Below are 13,096 nucleotides of genomic sequence, written 5' to 3'. Positions count from 1 at the left end.
TCGAAGCTTCTTTCGATTAATAGCGCGGCTACTTGATAACTGCCATTTTGTTCTTTAGATTTTTCGTACAGTTTGAATCGATAAAGATCTGAAGTGCGTTCCATTATTCATTGCGAGTACTGAAAATCTATTCAATAAATTCAATAACGTATAATATTATATTTTTCAGTATCTGCAGTGAATAACGGAATGAAACCTCAGAAAATTACATCAACAATCGACAAACAGATCACAATAATAATTACCATATCGATATTCCAACGCATTTTTAAATTGTTTCATCGCGATCGAAGGAAGTCCATCGCGCGAAACAATGATGTTCGATAGAACGGGATTACGAACATTCATTTGCTTGATATCGAAATGAATTGACATGAATCCGTTAACTCAACTGAACGACAATTGATCTAAACTATCTGAAGTTGCGCGCGATCATCTTGCCGCGAAAGCGTGAAGCGCGTGATACATTAGGGAATTTGTAAGTAACTTCACGGCGAAACTTTTGGAAAGGCTATTACCACGGAAAGGATGTTCCCAGTTTCTAGTGTCCCTAGAATACAGAGTCTGGACAATTCGTAGACATCTTTTCATTGGTTCACATACATAGGATGCATTAAACGCGTTTAGCAAAGAAAATTAATCAATTAGCGCTTAGTGATTCTTTAATTAATATGATTGATTCGTACTTTTAGTTCTTCGCTGAATTTAAGTATAGAAATCAACCATATTAAAGAATCATTAATGTAAGCTTAAGGGCTGCTACACACAAAATTCTGTAACAGTATACGTAAAGTGTAAACTTAAGCCGATGAACCAATCAGGATATTGCTTTAAGTCTATGTAATCTAACGAAAATGGAAATAACGGTATATTTATTCATAATCTCGCAATAAGATAAGTTTCAACCTTACATGATTACCTTAGGTGATTAATAATTGATCTTACATGATTAATAATACTATCAGTATTAACAAATATTGGTCTAATTTCCACCGAGGGTTTAAATCAGAATGTAAGAATCAACCAACAGTCGAACATTCCCCTACCATTCGATAGGGAAATATTCGACTGTAATTGGTTAATTATTCTTCTAGATCTAAAATGCTAATTAGATAATGAAAGAATACACCAATAGCAGCGAACACTCACTCAATTGAATTCTCTGAATACGTCCATTCAGTACTATGAATCATCGCTTACTGAGCACTTAAGATCTAAGCACAAGAATTATCGTACACTTATTTAGAGACTTCCTTAAGCACAAATGTCGATATATCGACTATAAATTGATTTTGCTAAGTCAAATCTTTAGAGTCGACTGTAAGTCGACTTTATATAGACGTCCTTCAAAATCGACTTTAGGACGTCTAATGCAATTTGCGCTCACAAAGCTTAAATGTGGAATCATTTCGTCCTGTTTAATAATTAAATAAGGCTGTTTATGGGTATTATGGATATGAATCGGACCACAGCTTAAAATGATTGATTTAAAGTCAGCTTACAATCGTCTTTAAAGTGGAACATTGTATGATTTAGAGACGTCCAAGTCATCTAAGGCCGACATCTTACTTACGGACATCCATTTTTCAGATATCTAAAAACTATAATCGACTCAGAGTTGACTTTGTGTTGTTAGGGTTAAGTAGACGTAAATAACAGCTTGACATGGCATACGACTATTTTCTTGAAAACATAAGGTAATAAATTGTATGTCAGATGAGAAAGCTTTTGCGTTACATTTAACTTAATAGAATTACGCATAAATGTATGCATAAAGAAAATTATCCAATCACATTTCTCTTATAAAGACGCACATAAAATTTTTTTATGCATTTATGCGATTATGCAAGTTGTGTGGATATACCCTAAGTAAGTGTTACGACAATTCTTGTGCTCAGACTCTTAATCAACAAAAAAGGAATTAATAAGTTTATTTATTATAATATTATTAATAATGTACAAAAGATTCATTGGTCAATGTATCCTTTGAATATATGTGTTCTAGAGACACTACCAGTTTTAGTGAAAACATCTACGCAAAGTAATTGGCGCAATCAGACCTTAGTCTCTATCCTCTACGGCTTATATCGATTGGTTTGTGCCGTACTACAGTTGGTACGAATGTCAAAGATAGACATCTGATTTGTTTGAATCCCAAGGTGTTTCTTCGCTGTATTCTCATATTTGTTGCTAAACTGCTTCTGAATCATTTTTGTTTTTTCTCTATTTATTTGCTTATTTTTCTTATTCGATCACTTATCATGATGTCGTAGCATCGAGCGGATGTTATTTTCATCGCGATAGAAATTATAACAATGCCTCGAAACTTGTGTCCAGAAATACGAGGTCGTATTGTCGGACAGTCACAAGCTGGAAGATCAGTAGCAGAAATTGCTGCTGATATTCCGTGTTCTGAAAAAACTGTCCGACGATGGATACGACGATTTGCCGAGGGCGGTGATGATGCTTTGCATGATCATCGTCAGAATAATCATGGTCCTCGTAAGACCGGACCGGAACAAGTGCAAGCTCTCGTCGCTGCAGTTGTTGATCGACCTTACAGCTCCCTCCAGGAAGCCATCAATGCAGCGAACATCCAAATATCCGTGAGGACCGCCCGGCGACGTTTAAACGAAGCTGGGTATTATTTCCGACCAGTCCACAAAATTCCATTACATCAAGTTAAAATTAATAATTACATAGAACATATTGTCAGAAATTATATTAATATTGACTTTACCATACATTTTCGTTTGTCACGGAAAATAGCTGATGAACTTATTGCACGCTTCGAAAAATCAGACATTTTTACATCTTTGAAAGGTATTTTATTATGAATAGTTTAAAATACTTAATTTCTTCAAATTAACTTTATATGATAAAATATTTATTATTTAATTAAAAATTATAGAACGTGTAAGATATGGTCCAATAACGAGTGAGAAGTGTATCTTAAGTTATTTGTGGTTTCTTGGCCATGAGGGTGGCTATCGAGACGTATCTGATCGATTTGATATTACAAGAAATACATTGCATACAATTATAACAAGAGTAACGAAATTTTTAATGCAACTTGCATCGCAAACAATAAAATTTCCTACGTTGGAGGAAAAAGAAGCAACAAAGACACATTTTCTTCAATTAAAAGGATTTCCTGGAATTATTGGTACATTAACAAAATTTATTTCTTATGTATTAAATTGAAACATGTATTAATTTATATTCATTTTTATATAACATTTATTTTCAGGCTGTATAGATGGTACACACATAAGAATTGACAAACCACAACAGGATCATGATTTGTATATTAATACAAAACAATATTTTTCTATTCATATGCAAGCAACTGTTGATCATAACATGAAATTCATAGATGTTTTTATTGGCAAGCCAGGATCCGTCCATGATGCAAAAGTATTCAAAGAATCTCCTTTGTACAAATCTCTTCAAGAAATTTGCTCAGGTTAGCAATGATTGACATCAGTATAATTTTTTTTAAATTTATATCTGGATAAATAAGTCTTATTTTAGATGGATCTTATTTACTTGGAGATAGTGCATATCCATGCTTAAGAAATTTAATAATTCCGTACAGAGATACTGGACATTTAACTCAGGCACAAAGACATTTTAATCAAAAATTAAGTTCATGTCATGTTAAAGTTGAAAATGCAATCGACTGCTGGAAACAAAGATTTAGACAATTATATCATTTCAGGTTGCGAAACATCATACGTATGGTTCAAGTTATACATGCTTCTTGTATTTTACATAATTTAGCAAATAAAGATGATTTAGAACTCTTAGAGCCTCCACTTAACGAGGATTATCTTGACTTAGAAGAAGAAGTAATAATAAATATTGAAAATGATGATGAAATAATTTGTGAAAATCAGCATGGTCATGAATTGCGAGACGAATTGTGTCGTCAACTATTTGCACAATAATACATTAGCTAATATTACATTAAAATATTATAGAATACCTCATAATTACTTTATTATATCACATACAATACTTTTTTTATACATAAATTATATTGTTATTACTAATTGTCTTTATTATACAAAAATAAATGTAATTGATAATTTTAATAATAATAAAATTATCACAGTGATAACATACTTTTTATGATAATTGTAACTGACATACAAAAAATTAAACTGAAATACATAAAAAACAATATTGCTTGAAAAAACTCAGAAAATGAAAAATAAAGATTAATTAATTTAGAGTAATTGTATTTATGTCTAAATTAATTTAGATAATAATGATTATTATTGTGTCTAAAATAATAATTATTGTATCTAAAATAATAAGATATTTCTATAATATGTCGAATAATATTTAATTATTTAATTTATTTAAGTTTCTGAGCGTTTTCTAGCAAGGACAATGTGACACAATGAATCATTACATTCTTGTCTGCGAACATTAAACAAGAATGAAATGCTTTAGATTGTGGTCAAATCTCACTACAAATGATTTGAAGCGTTTGATGGACCAATTAGAAGGAAGAATTTTACAAACTGACCAATTAAAAAACGCTTCAAAGCGTTTGCAATATCGCGTTAACCATATCCTTACTGTATTATACTGTCCTTGCTGGAAAACATTTTTTGTAAATTTAGAAAAACTAAGAAAATTGGAAATTTGATGGAAATTTGAGAGTAATTGCACTTATGTCTCTAAAATAAAAACAAAATTTTTGTAATACAATGAATAAAATTTAAGTCTCAGTAAGCATGAAAAACTTTAAGAAAATAAATGTCAATGTGGATTGTACTTATGTATCCAAAATAAAAATAAAATATAATATTTCTGTACTGCATCGAAATAAACCTAACAGTCTTCTCTGTATCTAATAGAATCTTCCTTATTTTTCATTACAGAGTGCAGAGGAGACATCTGACTATGTTTTGTAAAATATATCCAACAAGAGCTTCGTACTCCTTTTGCAATCCATATCTAATATGCAACTTATTATTTTGCTTAAGAATTAGTAAAGAGAATGGATTAAAATGGATTGAAATTTTTTTCTATCCGAATACGTATTTTAAATAACGAATACTTTTTTGGATTTAATTGAATTCAATTGGATTCAATTGGATTCAATTAGATTCAATTGGATTGAAAAACTACATTTCATATTCAAAATTTTGAATGAACAGTATTCGCAATGTACAGAAAAGGCTAATATTATTTTTAGATTGAAAGATATAGAGATATGCTCCATGCAATTCCTATAGATGAATAAAAATGCATTCAGGATTGAAAAGTATTCATTTTAATATTCGTGAATCAATATTTCTGAAAATCTTCATCCATTTCGATTCATTTCAACCCATTCTCGGTTGTTGGGTAATCTTTTGCTATCTCCATTCTCTTCTATAGATAATCCTTTAGATTATTTACAGTCTTCGTTACAAAATTTTTTACTAATATCTTCAAGAAATTTATTTCTGCTCGTTAGCTATTGACTATAGCTCATTGCTGTGTTGCACGTTTAACAAAGTCTTCTTGAAGTATTTTTAATATGTTTACACTCTTGAAGTGTTTGCGAATTAATACTTTCAAAATTTTGTTTTTCATTTCTGAAATAAATGTACAGCAACTTGACATTTTTTTTTTAATTTCGCCTTTTATTGATACGTGATGTACCTTTGTGTGAAAATTTGTCTTTAAGGTATCAGTTGAAGTATTATTTATGCTCATTTCCACCGATATAAATAACTTTAATTTCGGTTCAACTCTTCGTTTTTTTCTAATCTTTAGAATTAGAAAAAGACGAAGAATAAAGCCCAAGACACAATGCGAGGGAATAATGATAGCACGATTTCAACCTATCAGAAATCAGATATATCGGAATATACAATTTCTGATAGGAAATCGTGTTATTTGTATCGCTATTCCTTCGCATTGTGTCTTAGGCTTAAGTTGAACCGAGATTAAAGTTAATCTACAAATGGTGAAAACGGACATTAATGTAATGTTTGCCGGAAGTTATCGCACTAACCAATAATTTTATGTTTTTAAGTCGGTCTCTCCAAGCAAAACCTCTATATCTATTACTTTTGAGCAAATGAGACATTGATTGGTCGTACAACTTCCGTCGCGCGGCAAGCATTATCAAGTTCTGTGTGCAGAAGTCATTAGTATACTTAAGCCGGAATCAGATTATGCATTGAAGAATGAGATTGAAGATTAAAAGATTGAAATTTGATCAATCAGAACAAAAGAAGCCAAAATTTCTTTGTGTTCATTGGTGAAATTCAATCTTTAATCTTTAATCTCAATCTTCAATGCATAGTCTGATTCCTTAAGATAAAAGTGGAAAGTTCATACGATGCAAACAAACCTATTAGGGCCATTCCACAACTTGCATAGCCGCATAACTATATGTATAAAGAAAATTATCCAATTACATTTCTGTCATAAAGGCAAACGTAAATACGATTGGATGATTTTCTTTATATATGTGTTATGCGGCTATGCATCTCAGAATACGAGAATGGATTAAAATGAATTGAAATGGATTCAAATTTTCAAAAATATTGATTCTCGAATGTTAAAATGAATGCTTTTCAATCCTGAATGTTTTTTTTATTCATTTATAGGAATTGCATGGAGCATATCTCTATGCCTTTTAATCTAAAAATAATATTAGCTTTTTCTGTACACACAAACAACACACAAACACATTGTGAATACTATTCAAAATTTTGAATAGGAAATGTAGTTTTTCAATCCAATTGCATCCAATTGAATCCAATTAAATCCAAAAAAAAATTATTTGCTATTTAAAATACGCATTTGGATAAAAAAAATTTCAATCCATTTTAATCCACTCTCGTTTGCTGGGAAGTTGGAATGGCCCTTATTAAAAGGATAAAGGTTCATGTGGCGGCCGTGAGGGCGTTAGGTGTCGATCGGGCGCTGTACAGCTTGGTGCAGCTCCCGGGAAGATAATAAACAAAAGGGACGATGGCTCGTCTCTTTTGAAAGACATCTTTCCCTTTGTCAGGAATGTTTCGCGTCGTGTTCGTGACCGTTTGAGGTTATTTTCTCGCGAGTGAGACACCGCCATCGAGGTGAGTGCCCACAAAAAGAAACACGACACGATCCACTCGTATCCTCTACCCCTCGCCCTACCCTCTACCCGCAATCCGCAATTCAGATTTAGCGGCGCGAGCTCCGTTTGGTTGCGATTTTGACAGGTTATGTTGACAGGGCGCGTGTAACCTTGGCAGTGCCTCGGGGCGACCTCGATCGCTCGGGAATCTGAATCGCGGAATTATTGTTCTCCCCTCGTGTCGCGTTACGTAATTACTCTCAGTTTGTTTCACAAAAGTTGCGCAGCGTAGCATCCGCAGGCACCACGGAGTTTCAATTTTTATGCAGCCGCAGCTGTCAACGTGCCGCGATTTCGACCGCTCACCGCGCCATATTGATAGCGGAGTGTTTTCATTTGGTAACTCCTATTTTTTTCGGAACACCTCGCACATGCGGTACGCTTTTATTATCAAAGCGGTTGTGAAACAAGAATCTTCGATCCTCCGGGTCTTCAATAGAGCGAGCTCTGTACATGTAACAAGATATACTAATTTGGAAATGGTTTCGAAAATCAGTCATTTTTAGACTTTCACATATTGCTTTGAAGACTTAAAAACTCAGACCGATACAATCTGCACATATACGATTTTAAAAGGCAAGCAAGATCACAGTTTTCTTATTCGAACGTTATTAACATTGAAAACACCTGTACGAAATATAAAACGTACATTTTAATAGCACATTGAATTTTGCGTATAGGATTTTCACTATTGAATTGATTAACTTTCAGTTGCAAAATGACAGAAAGTAGTGTACCCAGAATGAAGTCGCGTAATGGAGCGCGACTCTTTAAGAATCCACCACAGCCGCACATGTGTATACAAGATTTTATACAGGTATTATATCATTGTGATGACAGTGCTCTTTGCAAAAGTTTATTACATAACTTGTAGAAATCAATAGAGTGGGTATTACATAAATATCAATTTTCTTGATAGGGTACTACAGCTCCATGTTATGTAAACGTACTGTCTTGGGACAAAATTGCAATGCCTCGTAGACCTTCACTGCCTGTGCCACTCTATGGAGGTATGAGAGTGCCACCCCCTCGCACAAAGATAGAGGCTATAGTGTTTGCTGTAATGGCCAATCCAGAAGTTCTACGAATAAATGGCAAGAATGCTCAGGATGTTAAAGTAAGTAAAACATTTTTAATCTGTAGAGATTTTCTAACAAATATTTCTTGTTATATTAACTCTGAAGGAGTATAAAGTCTATGATATTTTTATCACCTATTATACAACTATTATTTTCTAACAGAAGCGTACGAGTTTTATCGAATTACTGTTAGACTTCATAGAAGCGATGAACACAGGAATAGTTTTCAATCGTAATTATACGATAATGAAAGATCGAGACATCACAGGTGAGCTGAAGGAGGTTTGGAATGCAGTGCTAGCCATACGCGACAACGAGCAGCGTCCTCCTCAGCAGGAAACTTGGATTGATGTTCAACCTCCCATGTCACAATTTCTACAGTATCCAGAACAGCAGCAGCAGCAGCAAGAGTATATACCACAACCACCGCAGTATCACTCGAGCGTCACTTATGGTAGGATTATTAACAACGAAAATATACATTATGAAAACTATGGACATCAGCCTCAAAGTCCGGTAATTTCCAAGAACGAGCCTATCTTCATATCCGGACATATTGTGACGCAACACTCCCCCAATAATGTTCGTCAAATTACACTCGATCAACGTACTGATAACTATCGCGAGCGCGGTAGAGATAATCAAGTTGTGCAGAATATTATTGCTGCACAGCATCAATTTCAACCGAGACAAACATGGCCACAGTATGTGAATACAAAATACATGCATCCAAATTCGAATCTATCATACGGACCGTCTGCAAATACCACTCCCGATATTAATCCTTCGAACCAAATGAAGCCTTTTCAGCCATATACTACTTATCAGCAGCAACAACAGCAGCAGCAGCAACAGTCGATACCGCCTCCGCCACCGCCACACATGGATAATGCAATGCACGTTAATATTCGCAGGATGCAATCGCAACCACAGCAGTCACAAATACACTTTAATCACGTACAGTCACAATATGAGCAATCTGGGTCATCATTCAATGTACAAAACAATGCGCATAGAGCAAGTAGACCGCATATGGGAGTAGCTCAGAAAAACAACGCTACTAAAAGACAGGCAAATTCACCGACACATATTTCTTGTACAAATTGCCAAAATAGAGAAGACCAATCTTTCATAAAGCCGAAGAGTCCTGTTAAAGTTCTTCAAAGGGAAATGTTGACGGAGCGACAAGATTCAACTAATCATGCGGAGAATAAAACTCTAGCAGAAAAAACAGAGCAACCGAAAACTGTCCCAGTGACAGATTTAGATGAGGATCTAAAAAAGAATGATGAATTTGTGGTTGATACATATCCAGAAAAACAAGATATCTGTAATTCGGAACTCGCGCGTACCGTCGATCAAACACCGTCATATGAAGAAAAGAATTCTGTAAAACTAGAATCTAATAAAATGGAAACGAAAGAGATGGAAGTGCCAGCTATACAATTGACTCTTCAAAAGAATGCCAATAAGTTTGTCAAAGGCAATGCGCGAACGCGAAGAGCGCAAACAACCAAAGATGATAAGCATAATTCTTCGGAGAGTCCAAAACGCTTACAGCCAACGGTGAATAGTATTATCAAGAGTGTATTCAAGATTAACCCAGGCAGGTCCAATGAAGAATCATCCAGTAAGAAAAAGGCGAATGGCCAAGCAAAGTCGACTAATGGCAAAGCAATGTATGAAAATGAGGAACAAGTACCGCAGGGATATACAATATTAAAGAAGGAGGCTCAGGAGGAGATGGTGAGCGAGATCGCTCAGTTATCTATTCAAGACTGCAAGGACGTGACTGAAGTCGCTCCCATACTCTCGTGATAGCCAGGCCTACAGCTGGTACTCAGCTGTGTCAGCGTGCGACCAAGGGCTTTGTTGTAAATAGATAGAACTTTATTCAATAGAGAGAAGAAACAAAAGACATCGCAGATAAAGGAGAGGAAGGGGGAAATACATCTTTGACAAAATCCAGACCTTTGAATGGAATTGATCTTTGAGATGGCTTTGATTATCATTACGCGAATACCTCACTCAATATCATTTATAATTTTATGTCTGTCACAGTGTGCTGTCGAATTCTTTGATATTTGAAGCACTATCATTTTATTAGACACTTCAATAGTCGATATTAATTTAATTTTTAATGATCCACAACTGCCCGATATAAATTGTTTTCGTTATTAAAAAGTTTATACTTCTTGAAAAATTATGATAAATTCCAAGCCTAAGATAAACAAGATAGCAGTGTAAATCATTAAGGATTAATCAGCAGCATCAGCAGGCTGTGAGAATTATTGCGAACATCGCAAATGTGATCATAATATCATAAAGTAACGGTACTACGTGTGTGATATCAAGGAACGTATTTATCAGCTTTTTTTTAGTCGACTATGGAAATGTCAAGAAATTTATTCGCAATCGAAGCTGGGTACAATTTGAATTCATGTATAATTTAATTCATCAATTTTTATGATCATTTTTTAAAAATCGTTTTAAGTAATAGTTTTAGATGTTTCAGTATTTGTTATAGTTTTCATTTCGCTGTACCTGTAATTACAAAGTTAATTGAGTTTCGAAATATCGAGTTTTTATTGCAGTGGAATTTATTAAATTTTTTTTTTTACCTAGATTTGCCAGATGAATCTAATTCTTTTTACTCTATATTTTGTAAAAAAGGAAGCATTTAAATGAAATATTATAATTTGTTAAATTATTAAATCTTATTTTGAATAAGTATATATAATATGGATATATATCTATATCTACTCTAAAAATATATATTACTTGTTTGCTTTTTTTTACTGTACCCACTATGGTGACGAATGTGATCACTTCAGAACATAAATTCACGCTTGCTAATCGAAATCCGTCTATCTAGTAATCAATCTGCTTCCAATATCTCGCGGCAAATGAGATCAGATAAATAGAGGAAGTAGTATTAAGATATTTTTAAGTGTATGAGATTTTTGAACGCTGCCTCATTGTCTCTACGCACGAAAACAAATTGAAGTTAATTTTAAATTGAACTAAGCATTGTAGCTGGATAAAAAACGCCGGCACGTTTTCGAATGCTACTAAACATTGTGTTATTATACAATAGTTTACATGTCTAAATTATCGAAGACTTATTGAAGCTTATTATTATTCAATGTAATAATAAGTATATACGCGATCTGAGACATTCAACATTTTTGTTAATTGATGGAATGTGCAAATCAGTAATAACCGTGAAATTCACTCCATAATTGAAATGTCTGAATCTATTGTTTTGCCCAGCTCCATTAAGTATACGGCGATATTGTCTATAGTTAAGAAAAATTCATAGGTTTAAGTCGGAATAATATGTCATTACTAGGCGAACGTTGCTGTAGATTTACGAAGAAAGAAGCATTTCATTATAGAAAACTAATTATCTCGTACTTATCTTTCCACAAAGCAATCGAAAAATTTCTATCAAAATTTTTCCATAGCAAAACTTTGTTCACATTACATTAAATACGGTAACTGTCCAGTTGCACTGTATTCGAACATTTCGCAAAATTTTTATAGAATTATGTATATTATCGTATAATTAAATAAGTTCATTTAAATTTCAATATAATTTTGCTTAACAATGATTGCCACAAAAATATTGGAGCAATATCATCTGTTTTTCAATATCAATAATGTGAATATCTTATGACTTAATAACATACTTGAATAGATGGTTTACGATTTATATTCAAACATTATGTAATTACAATTTATTGTAATTACAATTAATAATTTTACAATTTAAAAAATAGCATTTTACAGTTTAATAAATAATTATTTAAAGATATCAGATAAAATATGAACAATAAATAAATTTAAAAATATATATGAAAATTTTAAATAAAATAACTTTCCTGTGGAAAGTTCATTATTTATTAATTAAACAATGCTTGTCCAGATTATGACATTTCGACGAAAACAAACGCAACTGGATTATTACTGTACCTGAAATATGAACGGAACATAAAGCTTCTTTTTTTCGAAATATAGTCAGTGAGTCGTTTTTTAATTTTATCATTCTGGATGTTAAACTTTACAAAAATAATTTAAATTTATATATTGTTGTTTTAAATTTATATGTATTACAGAAGCGCGCTAAAAATACATATATGTAATATACATATATTTAATAAGAAAATGTATTAAAAATCTTGATATTCGATGAATTAAACAGACTAAATTAGGAAGAATTAAACGACTCACTGATCGCGTATAAAACTGCATCTATTTTCTTGATTGCCTGATCTAATTTGTCAATCATATTTTAATTTCTTCAATATTATTCATATCATAAGTTTTTGTTCCAACGATTGTCCTCCACGCGTTAAATACTCAGAGTCAATTTGCGATTTAGAGGACGAATCTGCCATTACAAACTCGCTGTAATCTCGTAAATAATCGAGAAAACATATAGAGTTATTATATAATAACCGATTTGAGGAAACCTCATTTCTCAGTCGAGCATACTTTGTTTAATCAGCTTAAAAAAGAAGATTCGTGCATGAGATACAATCTGATCGAAATTAATCGGTCAATTATCATGCACACAATCACCCAATTATTTCTTGATTAGTCACGACTAGGTCACACACATTTTCTTATTTAATATGTGATGGAACTGTCTAAACGCACATCATACATCAACGACCTTGTTTCTGAAAACGTTGAACAAAAACAATAGTTTTAGCAAAAAAAAAGTCTAATGTTTAATGCGTTATGTAGTCATCGATGCTCTTAATGAACGGTCTTCTAATGTAAGCGTGAAAATAGTATTTGGCCTCCAACATAAATGATATCTGTCATCGTATTTTAACAGTTTTCAATAATCGCTGCCACAATAAGAGCGGCGAAT

At 32.9% G+C, this 13,096-nt stretch overlaps 2 protein-coding genes across 4 annotated transcripts; both read left to right on the top strand.

Moving 5' to 3' along the window:
- The first annotated feature begins 2,315 nt into the window (after nt 1-2,315).
- Nucleotides 2,316-4,127, top strand: LOC108685372 (putative nuclease HARBI1). The gene is made up of 4 exons (XM_018190130.1): nt 2,316-2,823; nt 2,912-3,166; nt 3,251-3,466; nt 3,535-4,127. The coding sequence occupies exons 1-4, from the start codon at nt 2,316-2,318 to the stop codon at nt 3,948-3,950; spliced, it is 1,395 nt and encodes a 464-aa protein (XP_018045619.1). The 3' UTR covers nt 3,951-4,127.
- A 2,836-nt stretch (nt 4,128-6,963) lies between these two features.
- On the top strand, nt 6,964-10,284 carry LOC108685546 (altered inheritance of mitochondria protein 3). 3 transcript variants are annotated; one of them, XM_018190401.1, is made up of 4 exons: nt 6,964-7,094; nt 7,847-7,952; nt 8,055-8,252; nt 8,377-10,284. In XM_018190401.1, the coding sequence occupies exons 2-4, from the start codon at nt 7,854-7,856 to the stop codon at nt 10,030-10,032; spliced, it is 1,953 nt and encodes a 650-aa protein (XP_018045890.1). In that variant the 5' UTR covers nt 6,964-7,094; nt 7,847-7,853; the 3' UTR covers nt 10,033-10,284. The 3 variants fall into 3 exon arrangements, with proteins under 3 accessions (XP_018045890.1, XP_018045889.1, XP_018045891.1); XM_018190400.1 differs by having other exon boundaries at nt 7,355-7,952; XM_018190402.1 differs by lacking the exon at nt 6,964-7,094 and adding an exon at nt 7,462-7,474.
- Nucleotides 10,285-13,096: the final 2,812 nt, after the last annotated feature.

The sequence above is a fragment of the Atta colombica genome, unplaced genomic scaffold (assembly GCF_001594045.1).
Source record: "Atta colombica isolate Treedump-2 unplaced genomic scaffold, Acol1.0 scaffold153, whole genome shotgun sequence".
Lineage (NCBI taxonomy): Eukaryota > Metazoa > Arthropoda > Insecta > Hymenoptera > Formicidae > Atta > Atta colombica.
This window is presented reverse-complemented; position numbering and strand designations above follow the sequence as displayed.